The sequence below is a fragment of the Oncorhynchus nerka genome, linkage group LG2, assembly GCF_034236695.1.
Source record: "Oncorhynchus nerka isolate Pitt River linkage group LG2, Oner_Uvic_2.0, whole genome shotgun sequence".
NCBI classification, from domain to species: Eukaryota; Metazoa; Chordata; class Actinopteri; order Salmoniformes; family Salmonidae; genus Oncorhynchus; species Oncorhynchus nerka.
The window spans coordinates 99,076,849-99,102,757 of record NC_088397.1 but is presented as its reverse complement, the minus strand read 5'-3'; the positions used below and the strand labels follow the sequence as shown (position 1 = coordinate 99,102,757).

Genomic DNA, 25,909 nt, shown 5'->3' with positions numbered 1-25,909 from the left:
GGGACTCTGGCATGCAGGGATGGAACATAAGGATTTTGTGCACTGGCCAGCGGACAACGATTTCTACATTCAGGTCATAAATCTGTGACATGCGATGTTTGTAAAGGCAAAATTTCACAGCTGTGTCAGGATAGTTTGGCACATTGTCTACAATCCAGTCTGAAAATTACTAGCCTCGGGCTAGATTCATTTCCATCCCTGCTGACATTTCGATCTGACTGCACAGGTCATTTGATTAGTCATGTCAAATCAAATCAAATTCTATTTGTCACATACACATGGTTAGCAGATGTTAATGCGAGTGTAGCGAAATGCTTGTGCTTCTAGTTCCGACAATGCAGTAATAACCAACAAGTAATCTAACTAACAATTCCAAAACTACTACCTTATAGACACAAGTGTAAAGGGATAAAGAATATGTACATAAAGATATATGAATGAGTGATGGTACAGAGCGGCATAGGCAAGATGCAGTAGATGGTATCGAGTGCAGTATATACATATGAGATGAGTATGTAAACAAAGTGGCATAGTTTAAAGTGGCTAGTGATACATGTATTACATAAAGATGCAGTAGATGATATAGAGTACAGTATATACGTATACATATGAGATTAATAATGTAGGGTATGTAAACATTATATTAAGTAGCATTGTTTAAAGTGGTTAGTGATATATTTTACATCAATTCCCATTATTAAAGTGGCTGGAGTTGAGTCAGTGTGTTGGCAGCAGCCACTCAATGTTAGTGGTGGCTGTTTAACAGTCTGATGGCCTTGAGATAGAAGCTGTTTTTCAGTCTCTCGGTCCCAGCTTTGATGCACCTGTACTGACCTCGCCTTCTGGACGATAGCGGGGTGAACAGGCAGTGGCTCGGGTGGTTGTTGTCCTTGATGATCTTTATGGCCTTTCTGTGACATCGGGTGGTGTAGGTGTCCTGGAGGGCAGGTAGTTTGCCCCCGGTGATGCGTTGTGCAGACCTCACTACCCTCTGGAGAGCCTTACGGTTGTGGGCGGAGCAGTTTCCGTACCAGGCGGTGATACAGCCCGACAGGATGCTCTCGATTGTGCATCTGTAGAAGTTTGTAAGTGCTTTTGGTGACAAGCCGAATTTCTTCAGCCTCCTGAGGTTGAAGAGGCGCTGCTGCGCCTTCTTCACGATGCTGTCTGTGTGGGTGGACCAATTCAGTTTGTCTGTGATGTGTACGCCGAGGAACTTAAAACTTACTACCCTCTCCACTACTGTTCCATCGATGTGGATAGGGGGGTGTTCCCTCTGCTGTTTCCTGAAGTCCACAATCATCTCCTTAGTTTTGTTGACGTTGAGTGTGAGGTTATATTGTGAGGAATACCTATGTGAGAATGCTGTTCATCGACTACAGCTCAGAATTCAACACCATAGTACCCTCCAAGCTCATCATTAAGCTAGAGGCCCTGGGTCTCAACCCCGCCCTGTGAAATTGGATCCTGGACTTCTTGACGAGCCGCTCCCAGGTGGTGAAGGCAGGAAACCACACCTCCACTTCGCTGATCCTCAAAACTGGGGCCCCACAGGGGTGCGTGTTCAGCCCCCTCCTGTACTCCCTGTTCACCCATGACTGTGTGGCCATGCACGCCTTCAACTCAATCATCAAGTTTGCAGATGACACAACAGTCGTAGGCTTGATTACCAACAACAATGAGACAGCCCACAGGGAGGAGGTGAGGTCATTCGGAGTGTGGTGTCAACAAAACAAAAGAGATGATCGTGGACTTCAGGAAACAGCGGAGGGAGCATTCCCCTATCCACATCAACGGGACAGTAGTGGAGGAGGTGAAAAGTTTTAAGTTCCTCGGCGTACACATCACGGACAAACTGAAATGGTCCACCCACACAGACTGTGGTGAAGAAGGTGCAACGGCGCCTCTTCAACCTCAGGAGGCTGAAGAAATGTGGCTTGTCACCTAAAACCCTCACAAACTTTTACAGATGCACAATTGAGAGTATCCTGTCGGACTGCATCACCAACTGGTTCGGCAACTGCACCGCCCACAACCGCATGGCTATCCAGAGGGTGGTGCGGTCTGCACCATGCATCGCCGGGGGCAAACTACCTGCCCTCCAGGACACCTACAGCACCCGATGTCACAGGAAGGCCAAAAAGATTATCAAGGACAACAACCACCCGAGCCACTGCCTGTTCACGCCGCTACCATCCAGAAGGCGAGGTCAGTACAGGTGCCTCAAAGCTGAAACCGAGAGACTGAAAATCAGCTTATATCTTTAAACAGCCTTCACTAACAGAGAGGCTGCTGCCTACATACAGACTTGAAATCATTGGCCACTTTAATAATGTTTACATATCTTGCATTACTCATTTCATATGTATATACTGTATTTTATACCATCTATTGCGTCTTTCCTATGCCGCTCTGACATTTCTCATCCATATATTTATATGTACATATTCTTATTCCATTCCTTTACTTAGATGTATGTGTATTAGGTAGTTGTTAGGGAATTTTTAGATTACATATTAGATATTACTGCATTGTCGGAACTAGAAACACAAGCATTTCGCTACACCTGCAATAACATCTGCTAACCATGTGTATGTGACCAATACAATTTCATTTGATGATACACAGTAGGAAGCGCTTCAAAACCCCAATCAGGCACGCAAAACGGTCTTGAGTGGCAACAAATCTGCCCAATCAGCTGATTCGCTTTCCATACACCCACCCTTTCGACACACCCACTCGCCCATACTCCGGTCGCCATATTGGGCTGCAGCTAACCATACTTGAAGGAGAATTGCCGCGTTCACAACCCCTGGGAACTCGGAAATCTCACTTCCGATTTCAGAGCGTTCAAAACAACTGGATACTCGGGGAAAAAATGAGCTCCAACTTGGAAAAATAGTTTGAAAGGTCATCCAAATTGGGATTTCAAGTCGGAAACTCGGGCATCTTCCTAGAGCTCCGTCCTAAAGATCACTGGCGTCATGATTTGACCTTATTTTTCCCGAGTTCCCAGTTGTTTTGAACGCAGAAAATTTCAGCAGGCGTCATATCTCGTGCCATGACGTCATCAGAGGAGCCCCTCCTTGTGTGATGTCGCATTCACGACAACTTGGGAACTTTTAACTCGGAAATCCCCAACATGCGAATGTCATGGCAACTGGGAACTCGGACAAAAAACAAGTTACGACTGGGAAAAGTAGTTTTTTAACGGTCATCCAACTCGGAAAGTCTGGTATTCCTTGAGCTCCAACTTTCCTACCTAAAGATCACCGAAGTCACGATATTACCTCGTTTTTTTCAGAGAACTCAGTAGTCTTGAACGCACCATAACTATTATCGGAAAGTCGGTGATTGTGAGTGTGCACTCTGGTGTCTTGAGTTTTTGTGTTTTCTTAATTTAAGTCCGTTTGTGTTTTAACCTTACGCCGTAACGTGTTGAAATATAATTTCGCAGTTAGTGCCATAGTTGTTAATTAACCTACACAATTTGAAACGGTTTGAAATCTGTTTGAATCTACCTGGAATAGGCGGACGGACCACCGAGATGGATTTCAGCTAACGTTAGCTTAGCCTAAAGCAGCTAACTAACCGGGCTAATTTATTTAGCCACTTCAACCTGGACTATAACGTTGTCGTGAACACTATTTGTTTATAGCGGACTTGTTTTCAAACTCGCTGTCCTTTTTTTTTGTTGTTGTTGAGGATCCAACTTCACTTTCGGAGGCCAACTACCTACCTGTAACCCAGGAAGGAGAGACCGACAGAGAGAGAAGGAAAGTGCTGTCATTGTCTGGTTGAGCTGACCCAATATGTTGTCCAACACCGGGACCCAGCCTCTGTTCCCCCCGACCCAGGGCCCAGCTACCCCGGCGGGCCAACCTAACCCGCCCCCTTCGGGTCACCTCTCACAGTTTCATGTGAAACCGACCCTACAGATCAAGAAGAACGCAATAACGGACGAGTACAAAGTGACCAGTCAGGTACTGGGACACGGCATCAACGGAAGGGTGCTGGAGATCTTCCACAAGAAAAGCGGAGACAAATACGCCCTCAAGGTAATATCATAGATTAACGGGGAAGTGTGTTATACATATCTAGTAGTCTGTTGGATAAGAAGTTATTTTAGCTACACTTTCAATATCCCACTATAGTTTTGTTGAAACAGTGCGGCTTGGTCATGTATTTATTTTTTGACAGAGTAACTACCTGACATGTTTGCTGTAACTAAGAATAAACAGTGTTGGTAAACAATCAACATGTTAAATATAGGTGTGTTGAGAACAACGGCTGCTTTCCCTCTCATTATTCTCTCCTGTCTGTTAACCGTTTATTTAACTAGGCAAGTCTGTTCCACTGGATGTCATAAGGTGAATGCACCAATTTGTAAGTCGCTCTGGATAAGAGCGTCTGCTAAATGACTTAAATGTAAATGTAAATGTAAGTCAGTTAAGAACAAATTCTAATGATTGATGGGCAGCAGATCTGATAGGCCTTATTGATCACTCCGCTCTCTCTATACTGCTGTGATGTCATCACTGTACGCTGGGCTGCTTACGGAACAATGGTGTACAAAGTTCAAATTTAAATGAATACAGTGGTGTTCTGATCGACAAGTTGAAAAATGGGGAGGGGTTGGGTACCGCTGTCACCATGGCCACTGCCCTTTTTAAATACATCACTCTTGGCTTCAAGCCACACTACGCCATACCCAACAAACAGTGCAAATGTAAGTCTGTTCGAGAATGTTGCAGAACATTTTAAGGAAACGTCACGCAAACATTTAATCGAACTGAACACGCCAGTGGCGTGATGTCATTAGCTGACTCCATGAGTGTCACCCTGGTCAAGCTCTCTAATCTCTCCAGACACTTCTGACAAATCCTCTAATCTCACCTTGACACTTCTGACAAATCCTCTAATCTCACCTTGACACTTCTGACAAATCCTCTAATCTCACCTTGACACTTCTGACAAATCCTCGGAAGGTCTGGTTAATCAACAAGTCAAAAGTGGCCTTCGTTAACACAACAGAAAGATTGATAAAACGTCCCGGGCCATCCCTTTGACTACTGACTAGGCGTTACCTCACACCCCTGTAGACCAGATTTGAGACGCTGCGGGTTTATGTGCATTTAGCCTGGGGGGGGGGGGGCGAGGTTAGACAACAATTAGGCCTAGTTGAATCCGGTGTTTTAGTGACGGGCTGGAGGAAATACCTGCACATCTAGTGGTTGTCCAGGACCAGTTGAAGAAGGCTGACGTAGGTTAGGCTAATGTTGTTTCTAACCAGACCGTTAAACGATGTTATGAAGTCATAGTCAAATTCGTTCATGGTTATCTGATCCAACTAATGGTTGTCCAGACTAAAGACCACAATCTGTCGATATAGCCCTGACAGTAGTAGGTTCTAGCTATGAATTATTTAATTACACGGTTAGAACAAGTCCTGCCATGCCAGCTTGTCTCCCGACAGTAGCTGACGTCAACATTACACTGAGTCACTGTCTGGCAACGTCCCCAGGCATGCAGAGCAGACTGACTGGGGTAGAGGTGTGTGTGTGTGAGAGACACTGTCTGGTCATAGCCTCGTCATGAAACAGGTTTCCCTAAAACAAGCCTGGGGAAGTTCCCTGGCAGAAATCAGCTGAAGAGGGGTTATACCCGGTGTAAAATCAATGACTCCTCAAAGTACGTCAAACCAATCAAATACCTTGCTGCTACGTACGGCTCACCAGGTTAGTGCTGTAGGAGCTACATGTCAACAAAACAAGCACTGCTGACTAAACATTTTGTAATGTTTGCAGTGCGCTGGTTTTCACAGCATTTCTCTGTTTATTTATTTTATTTCACCTTTATATAACCAGGTAGTCAAGTTGAGAACAAGTTCTCATTTACAATTACAATTACTGTTATTTGAAGATCACCTGGAGCAACGGGAGGAATTGTTTATAATGCTGGCCATATATTCATATTTTTAATTTGAACATTTCTGCAATGATATTTGACTGTAAAGGCTTTACATGAGCGATCAGAAGCTAGCCACAATTTGGTTTGTTTTGAGAAAGTCTGCGAACCTACCTAGGTATAACTAGCTACCGATAGCTACTAGCTAGTTCAATTCCTCTCACGATTATAAAGCCAACAGCGTTTGTATAAAAACAGCCTTATATTGACCTAAACGTGAGGCCAGTATCTAGCTCAGGGATGGGTAACTTCAGTCCTCATGGGGCCAGAGTGGTGTAACCCTTTACCCCATCCCTAGTGAACACAGCTGATTAAACTAATTCCATTCTAATTAATTATTGAGGTCATGTGTTAGCTGGGCTAGTAGCATGACCAATAAGTTCCCTGAAGACTGAAGTTGCCCATCCTGGTCTAGCTTTTCCAGGTCAGTGATAGGCCAATCTAGAGCAGCCATGTACTGTATCTCTCTCTCTCTCTCAAACTACACTCTGGACGGAGTGTTGGAGCTGTTTACAACTAGACAACGAGGAAATGGAACCTCTTCCCCATTTTTATTGTAGGATTGTGATATGTGATTATTCAACATTGACACTAGTTCATTTTGAATAGTTCAAAAATTACAAGTTTTAAACACTTCAAAGAATCAACTTCAAAAATGTTCAGATAAGCTAATTGGTATGTAAATATGTATCTGTCTAGAATGGTGCACCTGGGGAGAACACCATTCTAGACAGAACACCATTCTAGACAGAGCACCTGGGGAGAACACCATTCTAGACAGAGCACCTGGGTAGAACACCATTCTAGACAGAGCACCTGGGGAGAACACCATTCTAGACAGAACACCTGGGGAGAACACCATTCTAGACAGAGCACCTGGGGAGAACACCATTCTAGACAGAACACCATTCTAGACAGAGCAACTGGGAGAACACCATTCTAGACAGAACACCTGGCAGAAAACCATTCTAGACAGAGCACCTGGGAGAAAACCATTCTAGACAGAGCACCTGGGAGAAAACCATTCTAGACAGAGCACCTGGGTAGAACACCATTCTAGACAGAGCACCTGGGGAGAACACCATTCTAGACAGAGCACCTGGGGAGAACACCATTCTAGACAGAACACCATTCTAGACAGCACCTGGGGAGAACACCATTCTAGACAGAGCACCTGGGGAGAACACCATTCTAGACAGAGCACCTGGGGAAAACACAATTCTAGACAGAACACCATTCTAGACAGAGCACCTGGGAGAACACCATTCTAGACAGAACACCATTCTAGACAGCACCTGGGGAGAACACCATTCTAGACAGAGCACCTGGGGAGAACACCATTCTAGACAGAGCACCTGGGGAGGTCACCATTCTAGACAGAGCACCTGGGAGAACACCATTCTAGACAGAGCACCTGGGAGAACACCATTCTAGACAGAGCACCTGGGAGAACACCATTCTAGACAGAGCACCTGGGAGAACACCATTCTAGACAGAGCACCTGGGAGAACACCATTCTAGACAGAGCACCTGGGGAGAACACCATTCTAGACAGAGCACCTGGGGAGAACACCATTCTAGACAGAGCACCTGGGGAGAACAACATTCTAGACAGAGCACCTGGGAGAACACCATTCTAGACAGAGCACCTGGGAGAACACCATTCTAGACAGAACACCATTCTAGACAGCACCTGGGGAGAACACCATTCTAGACAGAGCACTTGGGGAGAACACCATTCTAGACAGAGCACCTGGGGAGAACACCATTCTAGACAGAGCACCTGGGAGAACACCATTCTAGACAGAGCACCTGGGGAGAACACCATTCTAGACAGAGCACCTGGGGAGGTCACCATTCTAGACAGAGCACCTGGAAGAACACCATTCTAGACAGAGCACCTGGGAGAACACCATTCTAGACAGAGCACCTGGGAGAACACCATTCTAGACAGAGCACCATTCTAGACAGAGCACCTGGGAGAACACCATTCTAGACAGAACACCATTCTAGACAGAGCACCTGGGAGAACACCATTCTAGACAGAGCACCTGGGAGAACACCATTCTAGACAGAGCACCTGGGGAGAATACCATTCTAGACAGAGCACCTGGGAGAACACCATTCTAGACAGAGCACCTGGGAGAACACCATTCTAGACAGAGCACCTGGGAGAACACCATTCTAGACAGAGCACCTGGGGAGAACACCATTCTAGACAGAGCACCTGGGAGAACACCATTCTAGACAGAGCACTGTTCTAGACAGAGCACCTGGGAGAACACTGTTCTAGACAGAGCACCTGGGAGAACACCGTTCTAGACAGAGCACCTGGGAGAACACCATTCTAGACAGAGCACTATTCTAGACAGAGCACCTGGGGAGAACACCATTCTAGACAGAGCACCTGGGAGAACACCATTCTAGACAGAGCACTATTCTAGACAGAGCACCTGGGAGAACACTGTTCTAGACAGAGCACCTGGGAGAACACCGTTCTAGACAGAGCACCTGGGAGAACACTGTTCTAGACAGAGCACCTGGGAGAACACCGTTCTAGACAGAGCACCTGGGAGAACACCGTTCTAGACAGAACACCTGGGAGAACACCATTCTAGACAGAGCACCTGGGGAGAACACCATTCTAGACAGAGCACCTGGGGAGAACACCATTCTAGACAGAGCACCTGGGGAGAACACCATTCTAGACAGAGCACCTGGGGAGAACACCATTCTAGACAGAGCACCTGGGAGAACACCATTCTAGACAGAGCACCTGGGAGAACACCATTCTAGACAACACCATTCTAGACAGCACCTGGGGAGAACACCATTCTAGACAGAGCACCTGGGGAGAACACCATTCTAGACAGAGCACCTGGGGAGAACACCATTCTAGACAGAGCACCTGGGAGAACACCATTCTAGACAGAGCACCTGGGGAGAACACCATTCTAGACAGAGCACCTGGGGAGGTCACCATTCTAGACAGAGCACCTGGGAGAACACCATTCTAGACAGAGCACCTGGGAGAACACCATTCTAGACAGAGCACCTGGGAGAACACCATTCTAGACAGAGCACCTGGGAGAACACCATTCTAGACAGAGCACCTGGGAGAACACCATTCTAGACAGAGCACCATTCTAGACAGAGCACCATTCTAGACAGAGCACCTGGGAGAACACCATTCTAGACAGAACACCATTCTAGACAGAGCACCTGGGAGAACACCATTCTAGACAGAGCACCTGGGAGAACACCATTCTAAACAGAGCACCTGGGAGAACACCATTCTAGACAGAGCACCTGGGGAGAATACCATTCTAGACAGAGCACCTGGGAGAACACCATTCTAGACAGAGCACCTGGGAGAACACCATTCTAGACAGAGCACCTGGGGAGAACACCATTCTAGACAGAGCACCTGGGAGAACACCATTCTAGACAGAGCACTATTCTAGACAGAGCACCTGGGAGAACACCATTCTAGACAGAGCACCTGGGAGAACACTGTTCTAGACAGAGCACCTGGGAGAACACTGTTCTAGACAGTGCACCTGGGAGAACACCGTTCTAGATAGAGCACCTGGGAGAACACCATTCTAGACAGAGCACCTGGGAGAACACCATTCTAGACAGAGCACCTGGGAGAACACCATTCTAGACAGAGCACCTGGGAGAACACCATTCTAGACAGAACACCATTCTAGACAGAGCACCTGGGTAGAACACCATTCTAGACAGAGCACCTGGGGAGAACACCATTCTAGACAGAGCACCTGGGAGAACACCATTCTAGACAGAACACCATTCTAGACAGAGCACCTGGGGAGAACACCATTCTAGACAGAGCACCTGGGAGAACACCATTCTAGACAGAACACCATTCTAGACAGGACCTGGGGAGAACACCATTCTAGACAGAGCACCTGGGAGAACACCATTCTAGACAGAGCACCTGGGAGAACACCATTCTAGACAGAGCACCTGGGGAGAACACCATTCTAGACAGAGCACCTGGGAGAACACCATTCTAGACAGAGCACCTGGGAGAACACCATTCTAGACAGAGCACCTGGGAGAACACCATTCTAGACAGAGCACCATTCATATGTCTGTCTAAACAACAGCAGATAGTGGAGTAGGTTATTATGACTAAAGCATCATTTTAGATGAACATATAAAACTGCATACCAGCGGTGGACAACCATCGCTCTACTGATCCCTGATCTACTGGGGGGGGGACAGACTTCTGTTCCAGACCAGCAATAGCACACTTGATTATCAACTCATTCGATTTGTTGTATCAGGTGTGTTATTGATGGGCTAAAACAGAGCCCTGCACCCAGCAGGCCTCCAGCAGGGTCGAACCTGCACCCAGCAGGCCTCCAGCAGGGTCGACCCTGCACCCAGCAGGCCTCCATCATGTTAGTGGAGCTAACATGATGCAGCCCAGACTCCCTGGCTAGCAGTTAGTTAGTGGAGCTAACATGATGCAGCCCAGACTCCCTGGCTAGCAGTTAGTTAGTGGAGCTAACATGATGCAGCCCAGGCTAGCAGTTAGTTAGTGGAGCTAACATGATGCAGCCCAGGCTAGCAGTTAGTTAGTGGAGCTAACATGATGGAGCCCAGACTCCCAGGCTAGCAGTGAGTTAGTGGAGCTAACATGATGCAGCCCAGACTCCCAGGCTAGCAGTGAGTTAGTGGAGCTAACATGATGCAGCCCAGACTCCCAGGCTAGCAGTGAGTTAGTGGAGCTAACATGATGCAGTCCAGACTCCCTGGCTAGCAGTTAGTTAGTGGAGCTAACATGATGGAGCCCAGACTCCCTAGCTAGCAGTTAGTTAGTGGAGCTAACATGATGGAGCCCAGACTCTCAGGCTAGCAGTGAGTTAGTGGAGCTAACATGATGCAGCCCAGACTCTCAGGCTAGCAGTGAGTTAGTGGAGCTAACATGATGCAGTCCAGACACTCAGGCTAGCAGTGAGTTAGTGGAGCTAACATGATACAGCCCAGACTCCCAGGCTAGCAGTGAGTTAGTGGAGCTAACATGATGCAGCCCAGACTCCCAGGCTAGCAGTGAGTTAGTGGAGCTAACATGATGCAGCCCAGACTCCCAGGCTAGCAGTGAGTTAGTGGAGCTAACATGATGCAGTCCAGACTCCCTGGCTAGCAGTTAGTTAGTGGAGCTAACATGATGGAGCCCAGACTCCCTAGCTAGCAGTGAGTTAGTGGAGCTAACATGATGCAGTCCAGACACTCAGGCTAGCAGTGAGTTAGTGGAGCTAACATGATACAGCCCAGACTCCCAGGCTAGCAGTGAGTTAGTGGAGCTAACATGATGCAGCCCAGACTCCCAGGCTAGCAGTGAGTTAGTGGAGCTAACATGATGTAGCCCAGACTCCCAGTGCAGGCTAGCAGTGAGTAAGTGGAGCTAACATGATGCAGTCCAGACTCCCAGGCTATTAGTGAGTTAGTGGAGCAGGCAGAGTGCACTATGATAAGGGGTTTGATATAAACAGGTTTGACACATTTTTCAGAAATACCGAAACGAACATATACTAGTATCTAAAAAAGTACAGAAGTTTCGGTAGACCGAATATGTGTATTGATGGATGGGGACTACAGCTCTTATGCCAGAAAGAGTGTCAGAGGGCTGCTGGTAAACACTCCTCTGCCCGGTAAGCTCTCCTGACACCTGATGGGATATTTGTCAAAGCTGTGACACAGATATCAGCTACACACCAGGATATTACACTGCAGATTAGTATCCATCGGAGAGAGAGAGACTGAGAAAGGAATGGATGGATAGGTGCGTATGTTATACGGCATGGACAGAGGAGAAATCAAAGGCCTCGACTGAGAACCAACCTCTACATTAGAGATGCTTCAGGTAGCATACTGCAGCAGACCGCTACAACGTGTTGAATAACCCGGAAAATCAACAGGAAATGGTGGCCGATGTTCAGCCACCATCTTCTAATGCCTGTTGGTCTATTTTCTTTTGAGGGGGGGATGTGGGAGGAAGTGTTTCTCTGACACCTCCACCCCTCTTTACTAAACACTCTGCTCTCACTTCCTTGTGTGTGTGTGTGTGTGTGTGTGTGTGTGTGTGTGTGTGTGTGTGTGTGTGTGTGCGTGCGCACGGGGGGGGAGGGTTTCTGTTAGGGAAATGTGGTGTCGAACAACGTGACCTGTAAGATTTAAATTTACCGACCATATTAGAAATTTACCCAACTCCTATGCATTGTGGGTCCATAACCCATGTGGGTGTCCACACACTGTGCTCAGGACAAGTCACATGTAGATTGTGGTCATGCATTTATTACTGAAACGGCTAATAAAACGGCATTTTCTAACATTTGCGGGAAAACACCATTCTAGACAGAACACCTGGGAGAACACCATTCTAGACAGAACACCTGGGAGAACACCATTCTAGACAGAGCACCTGGGGAGAACACCATTCTAGACAGAGCACCTGGGGAGAACACCATTCTAGACAGAACACCATTCTAGACAGAACACCATTCTAGACAGAGCACCTGGGTAGAACACCATTCTAGACAGAACACCATTCTAGACAGAACACCATTCTAGACAGAGCACCTGGGAGAACACCATTCTAGACAGAACACCTGGGAGAACACCATTCTAGACAGAGCACCTGGGAGAACACCATTCTAGACAGAGCACCTGGGAGAACACCATTCTAGACAGAGCACCTGGGAGAACACCATTCTAGACAGAACACCTGGGAGAACACCATTCTAGACAGAACACCATTCTAGACAGAACACCATTCTAGACAGAACACCATTCTAGACAGAGCACCTGGGAGAACACCATTCTAGACAGAGCACCTGGGGAGAACACCATTCTAGACAGAGCACCTGGGGAGAACACAATTCTAGACATAACACCTGGGAGAACACCATTCTAGACAGAACACCTGGGAGAACACCATTCTAGACAGAACACCATTCTAGACAGAGCACCTGGGGAGAACACCATTCTAGACAGAACACCATTCTAGACAGAGCACCTGGGGAGAACACCATTCTAGACAGAGCACCTGGGAGAACACCATTCTAGACAGAGCACCTGGGGAGAACACCATTCTAGACAGAGCACCTGGGGAGAACACCATTCTAGACAGAGCACCTGGGGAGAACACCATTCTAGACAGAGCACCTGGGAGAACACCATTCTAGACAGAACACCATTCTAGACAGAACACCTGGGGAGAACACCATTCTAGACAGAGCACCTGGGGAGAACACCATTCTAGACAGAGCACCTGGGAGAACACCATTCTAGACAGAGCACCTGGGAGAACACCATTCTAGACAGAGCACCTGGGGAGAACACCATTCTAGACAGAGCACCTGGGAGAACACCATTCCTAGACAGAGGAGAACACCATTCTAGACAGAGCACCTGGGGAGAACACCATTCTAGACAGAGCACCTGGGGAGAACACCATTCTAGACAGAGCACCTGGGGAGAACACCATTCTAGACAGAGCACCTGGGAGAACACCATTCTAGACAGAACACCATTCTAGACAGAGCACCTGGGAGAACACCATTCTAGACAGAGCACCTGGGGAGAACACCATTCTAGACAGAGCACCTGGGAGAACACCATTCTAGACAGAGCACCTGGGAGAACACCATTCTAGACAGAGCACCTGGGGAGAACACCATTCTAGACAGAGCACCTGGGGAGAACACCATTCTAGACAGAGCACCTGGGGAGAACACCATTCTAGACAGAGCACCTGGGAGAACACCATTCTAGACAGAACACCATTCTAGACAGAGCACCTGGGGAGAACACCATTCTAGACAGAGCACCTGGGAGAACACCATTCTAGACAGAGCACCTGGGGAGAACACCATTCTAGACAGAGCACCTGGGGAGAACACCATTCTAGACAGAGCACCTGGGAGAACACCATTCTAGACAGAGCACCTGGGGAGAACACCATTCTAGACAGAACACCACCATTCTAGACAGAGCACCTGGGGAGAACACCATTCTAGACAGAGCACCTGGGAGAACACCATTCTAGACAGACAGAGCACCTGGGGAGAACACCATTCTAGACAGACACCTGGGAGAACACCATTCTAGACAGAGGAGAACACCATTCTAGACAGAGCACCTGGGAGAACACCATTCTAGACAGAGCACCTGGGAGAACACCATTCTAGACAGAGCACCTGGGGAGAACACCATTCTAGACAGAGCACCTGGGAGAACACCATTCTAGACAGAGCATTGGGAGAACACCATTCTAGACAGAGCACCTGGGAGAACACCATTCTAGACAGACAGAGCACCTAGGGAGAACACCATTCTAGACAGAGCACCTGGGGAGAACACCATTCTAGACAGAGCACCTGGGAGAACACCATTCTAGACAGAGCACCTGGGGAGAACACCATTCTAGACAGAGCACCTGGGAGAACACCATTCTAGACAGAGCACCTGGGAGAACACCATTCTAGACAGAGCACCTGGGGAGAACACCATTCTAGACAGAGCACCTGGGAGAACACCATTCTAGACAGAGCACCTGGGGAGAACACCATTCTAGACAGAGCACCTGGGGAGAACACCATTCTAGACAGAGCACCTGGGAGAACACCATTCTAGACAGAACACCATTCTAGACAGAGCACCTGGGAGAACACCATTCTAGACAGAACACCATTCTAGACAGAGCACCTGGGAGAACACCATTCTAGACAGAGCACCTGGGGAGAACACCATTCTAGACAGAGCACCTGGGAGAACACCATTCTAGACAGAGCACCTGGGGAGAACACCATTCTAGACAGAGCACCTGGGAGAACACCATTCTAGACAGAACACCATTCTAAACAGAACACCATTCTAGACAGAGCACCTGGGAGAACACCATTCTAGACAGAGCACCTGGGAGAACACCATTCTAGACAGAGACAGAACACATTCTAGACAGAGCACCTGGGAGAACACCATTCTAGACAGAACACCATTCTAGACACCTGGGAGAACACCATTCTAGACAGAGCACCTGGGAGAACACCATTCTAGACAGAACACCATTCTAGACAGAGCACCTGGGAGAACACCATTCTAGACAGAACACCATTCTAGACAGAGCACCTGGGAGAGACCTGGGGACACCATTCTAGACAGAGCACCTGGGAGGACAGAACACCATTCTAGACAGAGCACCTGGGGAGAACACCATTCTAGACAGAGCACCTGGGAGAACACCATTCTAGACAGAGCACCTGGGAGAACACCATTCTAGACAGAGCACCTGGGAGAACACCATTCTAGACAGAACACCATTCTAGACAGAGCACCTGGGAGAACACCATTCTAGACAGAACACCATTCTAGACAGAGCACCTGGGAGAACACCATTCTAGACAGAGCACCTGGGGAAAACACCATTCTAGACAGAGCACCTGGGAGAACACCATTCTAGACAGAGACAGAACACCATTCTAGACAGAGCACCTGGGGGACAGAACACCATTCTAGACAGAACACCTGGGAGAACACCATTCTAGACAGAGCACCTGGGGAGAACACCATTCTAGACAGAGCACCTGGGAGAACACCATTCTAGACAGAGCACCTGGGGAGAACACCATTCTAGACAGAGCACCTGGGAGAACACCATTCTAGACAGAGCACCTGGGGAGAACACCATTCTAGACAGAGCACCTGGGGAGAACACCATTCTAGACAGAGCACCTGGGAGAACACCATTCTAGACAGAACACCATTCTAGACAGAGCACCTGGGAGAACACCATTCTAGACAGAACACCATTCTAGACAGAGCACCTGGGAGAACACCATTCTAGACAGAACACCATTCTAAACAGAACACCATTCTAGACAGAGCACCTGGGGAGAACACAATTCTAGACATAACACCTGGGAGAACACCATTCTAGACAGAACACCTGGGAGAACACCATTCTAGACAGAACACCATTCTAGACAGAGCACCTGGGGAGAACACCATTCTAGACAGAACACCATTCTAGACAGAGCACCTGGGGAGAACACCATTCTAGACAGAACACCATTCTAGACAGAACACCTGGGGAGAACACCATTCTAGACAGAGCACCTGGGGAGAACACCATTCTAGACAGAGCACCTGGGGAGAACACCATTCTAGACAGAGCACCTGGGGAGAACACCATTCTAGACAGAGCACCTGGGAGAACACCATTCTAGACAGAACACCATTCTAGACAGAGCACCTGGGAGAACACCATTCTAGACAGAACACCATTCTAGACAGAGCACCTGGGAGAACACCATTCTAGACAGAGCACCTGGGGAGAACACCATTCTAGACAGAGCACCTGGGAGAACACCATTCTAGACAGAACACCATTCTAGACAGAACACCATTCTAGACAGAACACCATTCTAAACAGAACACCATTCTAGACAGAGCACCTGGGTAGAACACCATTCTAGACAGAGCACCTGGGTAGAACACCATTCTAGACAGAGCACCTGGGTAGAACACCATTCTAGACAGAGCACCTGGGGAGAACACCATTCTAGACAGAACACCATTCTAGACAGAGCACCTGGGAGAACACCATTCTAGACAGAGCACCTGGGGGGAGAACACCATTCTAGACAGCACAGAACACCATTCTAGACAGAGCACTGGGAGAACACCATTCTAGACAGAGCACCTGGCAGAACACCATTCTAGACAGAGCACCTGGGGAGAACACCATTCTAGACAGAGCACCTGGGGAGAACACCATTCTAGACAGAGCACCTTAACACCATTCTAGACAGAGCACCTGGGGAGAACACCATTCTAGACAGAGCACCTTGGGAGAACACCATTCTAGACAGAGCACCTGGGAGAACACCATTCTAGACAGAGCACCTGGCAGAACACCATTCTAGACAGAGCACCTGGGGAGAACACCATTCTAGACAGAGCACCTGGGAGAACACCATTCTAGACAGAGCACCTGGGGAGAACACCATTCTAGACAGAGCACTGGGGAGAACACCATTCTAGACAGAGCACCTGGGGAGAACACCATTCTAGACAGAGCACCTGGGGAGAACACCATTCTAGACAGAGCACCTGGGAGAACACCATTCTAGACAGAACACCATTCTAGACAGAGCACCTGGGAGAACACCATTCTAGACAGAACACCATTCTAAACAGAACACCATTCTAAACAGAACACCATTCTAGACAGAACACCATTCTAGACAGAGCACCTGGGAGAACACCATTCTAGACAGAACACCATTCTAGACAGAGCACCTGGGAGAACACCATTCTAGACAGAGCACCTGGGGAGAACACCATTCTAGACAGAACACCATTCTAAACAGAACACCATTCTAAACAGAACACCATTCTAGACAGAGCACCTGGGAGAACACCATTCTAGACAGAGCACCTGGGGAGAACACCATTCTAGACAGAGCACCTGGGAGAACACCATTCTAGACAGAACACCATTCTAGACAGAACACCATTCTAGACAGAACACCATTCTAAACAGAACACCATTCTAGACAGAGCACCTGGGTAGAACACCATTCTAGACAGAGCACCTGGGTAGAACACCATTCTAGACAGAGCACCTGGGTAGAACACCATTCTAGACAGAGCACCTGGGTAGAACACCATTCTAGACAGAGCACCTGGGTAGAACACCATTCTAGACAGAGCACCTGGGGAGAACACCATTCTAGACAGAACACCATTCTAGACAGAGCACCATTCTAGACAGAACACCTGGGTAGAACACCATTCTAGACAGAGCACCTGGGGAGAACACCATTCTAGACAGAGCACCTGGGAGAACACCATTCTAGACAGAGCACCTGGCAGAACACCATTCTAGACAGAGCACTGGGGAGAACACCATTCTAGACAGAGCACCTGGGGAGAACACCATTCTAGACAGAGCACCTGGGATAACACCATTCTAGACAGAGCACTGGGGAGAACACCATTCTAGACAGAGCACCTGGGAGAACACCATTCTAGACAGAGCACCTGGGAGAACACCATTCTAGACAGAACACCATTCTAGACAGAGCACCTGGGAGAACACCATTCTAGACAGAGCACTGGGGAGAACACCATTCTAGACAGAGCACTGGGGAGAACACCATTCTAGACAGAGCACCTGGGGAGAACACCATTCTAGAGAGAGCACCTGGGGAGAACACCATTCTAGACAGAGCACCTGGGAGAACACCATTCTAGACAGAACACCATTCTAGACAGAGCACCTGGGAGAACACCATTCTAGACAGAACACCATTCTAAACAGAACACCATTCTAGACAGAACACCATTCTAGACAGAGCACCTGGGGAGAACACCATTCTAGACAGAACACCTGGGAGAACACCATTCTAGACAGAACACCTGGGAGAACACCATTCTAGACAGAGCACCTGGGGAGAACACCATTCTAGACAGAACACCATTCTAAACAGAACACCATTCTAAACAGAACACAATTCTAGACAGAGCACCTGGGGAGAACACAATTCTAGACATAACACCTGGGAGAACACCATTCTAGACAGAACACCTGGGAGAACACCATTCTAGACAGAACACCATTCTAGACAGAGCACCTGGGGAGAACACCATTCTAGACAGAACACCATTCTAGACAGAGCACCTGGGGAGAACACCATTCTAGACAGAACACCATTCTAGACAGAACACCTGGGGAGAACACCATTCTAGACAGAGCACCTGGGGAGAACACCATTCTAGACAGAGCACCTGGGGAGAACACCATTCTAGACAGAGCACCTGGGGAGAACACCATTCTAGACAGAGCACCTGGGAGAACACCATTCTAGACAGAACACCATTCTAGACAGAGCACCTGGGAGAACACCATTCTAGACAGAACACCATTCTAGACAGAGCACCTGGGAGAACACCATTCTAGACAGAGCACCTGGGGAGAACACCATTCTAGACAGAGCACCTGGGAGAACACCATTCTAGACAGAACACCATTCTAGACAGAACACCATTCTAAACAGAACACCATTCTAGACAGAGCACCTGGGTAGAACACCATTCTAGACAGAGCACCTGGGTAGAACACCATTCTAGACAGAGCACCTGGGTAGAACACCATTCTAGACAGAGCACCTGGGTAGAACACCATTCTAGACAGAGCACCTGGGGAGAACACCATTCTAGACAGAACACCATTCTAGACAGAACACCTGGGTAGAACACCATTCTAGACAGAGCACCTGGGGAGAACACCATTCTAGACAGAGCACCTGGGAGAACACCATTCTAGACAGAGCACCTGGCAGAACACCATTCTAGACAGAGCACTGGGGAGAACACCATTCTAGACAGAGCACCTGGGGAGAACACCATTCTAGACAGAGCACCTGGGATAACACCATTCTAGACAGAGCACTGGGGAGAACACCATTCTAGACAGAGCACTGGGGAGAACACCATTCTAGACAGAGCACCTGGGAGAACACCATTCTAGACAGAGCACCTGGGAGAACACCATTCTAGACAGAGCACTGGGGAGAACACCATTCTAGACAGTGCACCCGGGTAGAACACCATTCTAGACAGAGCACTGGGGAGAACACCATTCTAGACAGAGCACTGGGGAGAACACCATTCTAGACAGAGCACCTGGGGAGAACACCATTCTAGACAGAGCACCTGGGGAGAACACCATTCTAGACAGAGCACCTGGGAGAACACCATTCTAGACAGAACACCATTCTAGACAGAGCACCTGGGAGAACACCATTCTAGACAGAACACCATTCTAAACAGAACACCATTCTAAACAGAACACCATTCTAGACAGAGCACCTGGGGAGAACACCATTCTAGACATAACACCTGGGAGAACACCATTCTAGACAGAACACCTGGGAGAACACCATTCTAGACAGAGCACCTGGGGAGAACACCATTCTAGACAGAACACCATTCTAGACAGAACACCTGGGGAGAACACCATTCTAGACAGAGCACCTGGGGAGAACACCATTCTAGACAGAACACCATTCTAGACAGAGCACCTGGGGAGAACACCATTCTAGACAGAGCACCTGGGGAGAACACCATTCTAGACAGAGCACCTGGGGAGAACACCATTCTAGACAGAGCACCTGGGAGAACACCATTCTAGACAGAGCACCTGGGAGAACACCATTCTAGACAGAACACCATTCTAGACAGAGCACCTGGGAGAACACCATTCTAGGGAGAACACCATTCTAGACAGAGCACCTGGGAGAACACCATTCTAGACAGAGCACCTGGGGAGAACACCATTCTAGACAGAGCACCTGGGAGAACACCATTCTAGACAGAACACCATTCTAGACAGAACACCATTCTAAACAGACAGAGCACCTGGGAGAACACCATTCTAGACAGTGCACCCGGGTAGAACACCATTCTAGACAGAGCACTGGGGAGAACACCATTCTAGACAGAGCACCCGGGGAGAACACCATTCTAAACAGAGCACCTGGGAGAACACCATTCTAGACAGAGCACCTGGGATAACACCATTCTAAACAGAACACCATTCTAGACAGAGCACCTGGGAGAACAGCATTCTAGACGGAGCACCTGGCAGAACACCATTCTAGACAGAGCACCTGGCAGAACACCATTCTAGACAGAGCACTGGGAGAACACCATTCTAGACAGAGCACCTGGGATAACACCATTCTAGACAGAGCACCTGGGATAACACCATTCTAGACAGAGCACCTGGGATAACACCATTCTAGACAGAGCACCTGGGAGAACACCATTCTAGACAGAGCACCTGGGTGAACACCATTCTAGACAGAGCACTGGGGAGAACACCATTCTAGACAGAGCACCCGGGTAGAACCCCATTCTAGACAGAGCACCTGGGGAGAACCCCATTCTAAACAGAGCACCTGGGAGAACACCATTCTAGACAGAGCACCTGGGATAACACCATTCTAAACAGAACACCATTCTAGACAGAGCACCTGGGGAGAACACCATTCTAAACAGAGCACCTGGGGAGAACACCATTCTAGACAGAGCACCTGGGAGCTAGCTAAAATTGAACCTACTGTAGTTGGTTAGCTTTAGCTACCTGCAGTTTCATGCATGGTGGCTAGCTATGACAATCAGTTTGTATTGCTAGTAGTATGGGTTGGGATTATTTCTGCGTTCAAAACAACTGAGAACTCGGAATTGGGAACTCGGTAATCTTTGACTTCATTACTTTCAAGACAACTGGCAACTCCAGCTCTGACTGGGAAAAATAGTTTTGAATGGTCATCCAACTCGAAATTCCAGCTCGAGAACTAGAGCCGCGACTTTCCGACCAGGAGGTTCACTGACGTCATGATTTGACCTCGTATTTTTCCAAATTCCCAGTTGTCTTGAAAGCAGCATCAGGCTCATTGTTCAGCTAGCTAGCTAGCTACGTGACCCATCAAGTTAGCCAGATGAGTCTGGGGGTGATTACAGCCATATATTGTAGTTCTTGAACACGTCTAGACAATAGTGACTCATCCACTTAACTAGCGTTTCCTTCACACAACCCATCAATTTAGACAAGTGCGTCTGGTTAAGAATCATCTAATAATTATAAAATATTATTTTTTAAATGTTTGATATTGCTACTATGCAAGTAACCATTTAACCCTACCGTTTGCACCTTCTGTATGCTAAGCATGTGAGACCGTGTGTGTTTACCAGAGATGGTAATGTAAAGATCAACATGACCTGCACCAAAGTCAGATTAGGATACGGGCCAAGGACTAGATAGTGTATTTTTGCTTCTACTTTCACCACTAGTCTTTGATTGTTTACTACACTACCGTTACCCACTCTGTTTAGTATATGGCCTCACATGTGAATCCTTAAAGAGATGGGTGAGGCTACGGCTTAAGAGGGTGTGAACGATGCTGAATGGGTGGGGCTAAGGCTTAAGAGGGTGTGAACGATGCTGAATGGGTGGGGCTAAGGCTTAAGAGGGTGTGAACGATGCTGAATGGGTGGGGCTAAGGCTTAAGAGGGTGTGAACGATGCTGAATGGGTGGGGCTAAGGCTTAAGAGGGTGTGAACGATGCTGAATGGGTGGGGCTAAGGCTTAAGAGGGTGTGAACAATGCTGAATGGGTGGGGCTAAGGCTTAAGAGGGTGTGAACGATGCTGAATGGGTGGGGCTAAGGCTTAAGAGGGTGTGAACGATGCTGAATGGGTGGGGCTAAGGCTTAAGAGGGTGTGAACGATGCTGAATGGGTGGGGCTAAGGCTTAAGAGGGTGTGAACAATGCTGAATGGGTGGGGCTAAGGCTTAAGAGGGTGTGAACGAATGGGTGTAGACAAAGTACATTCAAGGGCCATTTTCTCAAAAGTGGGGTTACAAGTTTATCAACTTTAAAAACAATTACTTTCCCATTATTCCTCAACTGTAGTGTATGATATACCATTTTTCTAGATCTGAGTCTCTACTTTTAACCAATGTTTATTTTAATTTTGAATAAACACGTACAGATGTTGCTACATAGAACCAAATCAAGCCGGTCGCTGAGGCCGATTTAAAAAAATATATATATATATATAATAACACAAATAATATAAAAAGATTCTAATAATAATAATTTTAATCTCACAGCCAAATATATTAACATTTCACATTCATCCAATGTCTGTCATGTTTTTGGATAACATGATGACGTCGTCGCTGCTCCCTGAGCGCATGTGATTTTTTCCCCTCAAATCAAATCAAATTCTATTTGTCACATACACATGGTTAGCAGATGTTAATGGTCACATGGTTAGCAGATGTTATTGGTCACATACACATGGTTAGCAGATGTTATTGGTCACATACACATGGTTAGCAGATGTTAATGGTCACATACACATGGTTAGCAGATGTTAATGGTCACATACACATGGTTAGCAGATGTTAATGGTCACATACACATGGTTAGCAGATGTTAATGGTCACATACACATGGTTAGTAGATGTTATTGGTCACATGGTTAGCAGATGTTATTGGTCACATACACACGGTTAGCAGATGTTATTGGTCACATGGTTAGCAGATGTTATTGGTCACATGGTTAGCAGATGTTATTGGTCACATACACATGGTTAGCAGATGTTATTGGTCACATACACATGGTTAGCAGATGTTATTGGTCACATACACATGGTTAGTAGATGTTAATGGTCACATGGTTAGCAGATGTTAATGGTCACATACACATGGTTAGCAGATGTTAATGGTCACATACACACGGTTAGCAGATGTTAATGGTCACATACACATGGTTAGCAGATGTTATTGGTCACATACACATGGTTAGTAGATGTTATTGGTCACATGGTTAGCAGATGTTAATGGTCACATACACATGGTTAGCAGATGTTAATGGTCACATACACACGGTTAGCAGATGTTAATGGTCACATACACATGGTTAGCAGATGTTATTGGTCACATACACATGGTTAGCAGATGTTAATGGTCACATACACATGGTTAGCAGATGTTAATGGTCACATACACATGGTTAGCAGATGTTAATGGTCACATACACACGGTTAGCAGATGTTAATGGTCACATACACATGGTTAGCAGATGTTAATGGTCACATACACACGGTTAGCAGATGTTAATTGTCACATACACATGGTTAGCAGATGTTATTGGTCACATGGTTAGCAGATGTTATTGGTCACATGGTTAGCAGATGTTAATGGTCACATGGTTAGCAGATGTTATTGGTCACATGGTTAGCAGATGTTATTGGTCACATGGTTAGCAGATGTTATTGGTCACATGGTTAGCAGATGTTATTGGTCACATGGTTAGCAGATGTTAATGGTCACATACACATGGTTAGCAGATGTTAATGGTCACATACACATGGTTAGCAGATGTTAATGGTCACATACACACGGTTAGCAGATGTTAATTGTCACATACACATGGTTAGCAGATGTTATTGGTCACATGGTTAACAGATGTTAATGGTCACATACACATGGTTAGCAGATGTTAATGGTCACATACACATGGTTAGCAGATGTTATTGGTCACATGGTTAGCAGATGTTAATGGTCACATACACATGGTTAGCAGATGTTAATGGTCACATACACATGGTTAGTAGATGTTATTGGTCACATACACATGGTTAGCAGATGTTATTGGTCACATACACATGGTTAGCAGATGTTAATGGTCACATACACATGGTTAGCAGATGTTAATGGTCACATACACATGGTTAGCAGATGTTAATGGTCACATACACATGGTTAGCAGATGTTAATGGTCACATACACATGGTTAGCAGATGTTAATGGTCACATACACACGGTTAGCAGATGTTAATGGTCACATACACATGGTTAGCAGATGTTAATGGTCACATACACATGGTTAGCAGATGTTAATGGTCACATACACATGGTTAGCAGATGTTAATGGTCACATACACATGGTTAGAAGATGTTATTGGTCACATACACATGGTTAGCAGATGTTAATGGTCACATACACATGGTTAGCAGATGTTAATGGTCACATACACATGGTTAGCAGATGTTATTGGTCACATACACATGGTTAGCAGATGTTATTGGTCACATACACATGGTTAGCAGATGTTATTTGTCACATACACATGGTTAGCAGATGTTAATGCGAGCGTAGCGAAATGCTTGTGCTTCTAGTTCCGACAATGCAGTGATAACCAACAAGTAATCTAACTAACAATTCCAAAACTACTGTCTTATACACAGTGTAAGGGGATAAAGAATATGTACATAAGGATATATGAATGAGTGATGGTACAGAGCAGCATACAGTAGATGGTATTGAGTAGAGTATATACATATGAGATGAGTATGTAGACAAAGTAAACAAAAGTGGCATAGTTAAAGTGGCTAGTGATACATGTATTACATAAGGATGCAGTCGATGATGTATAGGATATACGTATGCATATGAGATGAATAATGTAGGGTAAGTAACATTATATAAGGTAGCATTGTTTAAAGTGGCTAGTGATATATTTACATCATTTCCCATCAATTCCCATTATTAAAGTGGCTGGAGTTGGGTCAGTGTCAATGACAGTGTGTTGGCAACAGCCACTCAATGTTAGTGGTGGCTGTTTAACAGTCTGATGGCCTTGAGATAGAAGCTGTTTTTCAGTCTCTCGGTCCCAGCTTTGATGCACCTGTACTGACCTCGCCTTCTGGATGATAGCGGGGTGAACAGGCAGTGGTTCGGGTGGTTGATGTCCTTGATGATCTTTATGGCCTTCCTGGTCCGTTTAAACCAGATGCAAGCCCGACAAAGACGGTCCATGAATCGAGGTACGCAAATGTGAGTAGAATACCTTGAAAACAACGGTCGGACATCTTGGACGCAGTCTCCAGTTCTTGTTTTACCTCAATGGTCAACACTCCAAATTCCTGAAGGTCATTTGGGATCTCCTCTGAGAACCCCATTCCCTAAATGGGACCTCCTCTGAGAACCCCAATTCCCTAAATGGGATCTCCTCTGAGAACCCCATTCCCTAAATGGGACCTCCTCTGAGAACCCCATTCCCTAAATGGGACCTCCTCTGAGAACCCCATTCCCTAAATGGGACCTCCTCTGAGAACCCCATTCCCTAAATGGGACCTCCTCTGAGAACCCCATTCCATAAATGGGACCTCCTCTGAGAACCCCATTCCCTAAATGGGACCTCCTCTGAGAACCCCATTCCCTAAATGGGACCTCCTCTGAGAACCCCATTCCCTAAATGGGACCTCCTCTGAGAACCCCATTCCCTAAATGGGACCTCCTCTGAGAACCCCATTCCCTAAATGGGAC

General features: G+C 46.9%; 1 protein-coding gene and 1 long non-coding RNA gene across 3 annotated transcripts in view; one reads left to right on the top strand and one right to left on the bottom strand.

Annotated features, from left to right (window-relative positions):
* The window catches only part of LOC115124291 (uncharacterized), a 7,899-nt gene extending 3,457 nt beyond the window's left edge, over positions 1 to 4,442 (bottom strand). The window contains exon 1 of the long non-coding RNA XR_003862752.2: positions 3,740 to 4,442. This is a non-coding gene — a long non-coding RNA (uncharacterized LOC115124291). The remainder of the gene's footprint in view (positions 1 to 3,739) is intronic.
* Positions 3,078 to 25,909, top strand: part of LOC115124292 (MAP kinase-activated protein kinase 2-like) — a 64,247-nt gene continuing 41,415 nt past the window's right edge. Inside the window, exon 1 of one of the 2 annotated variants that reach the window (XM_065004717.1) lies at positions 3,078 to 4,058. In XM_065004717.1, coding sequence (XP_064860789.1) covers positions 3,813 to 4,058 — 246 coding nt within the window. In that variant the 5' untranslated portion in view covers positions 3,078 to 3,812. The remainder of the gene's footprint in view (positions 4,059 to 25,909) is intronic. The other variant, XM_065004714.1, reaches the window with a different exon arrangement.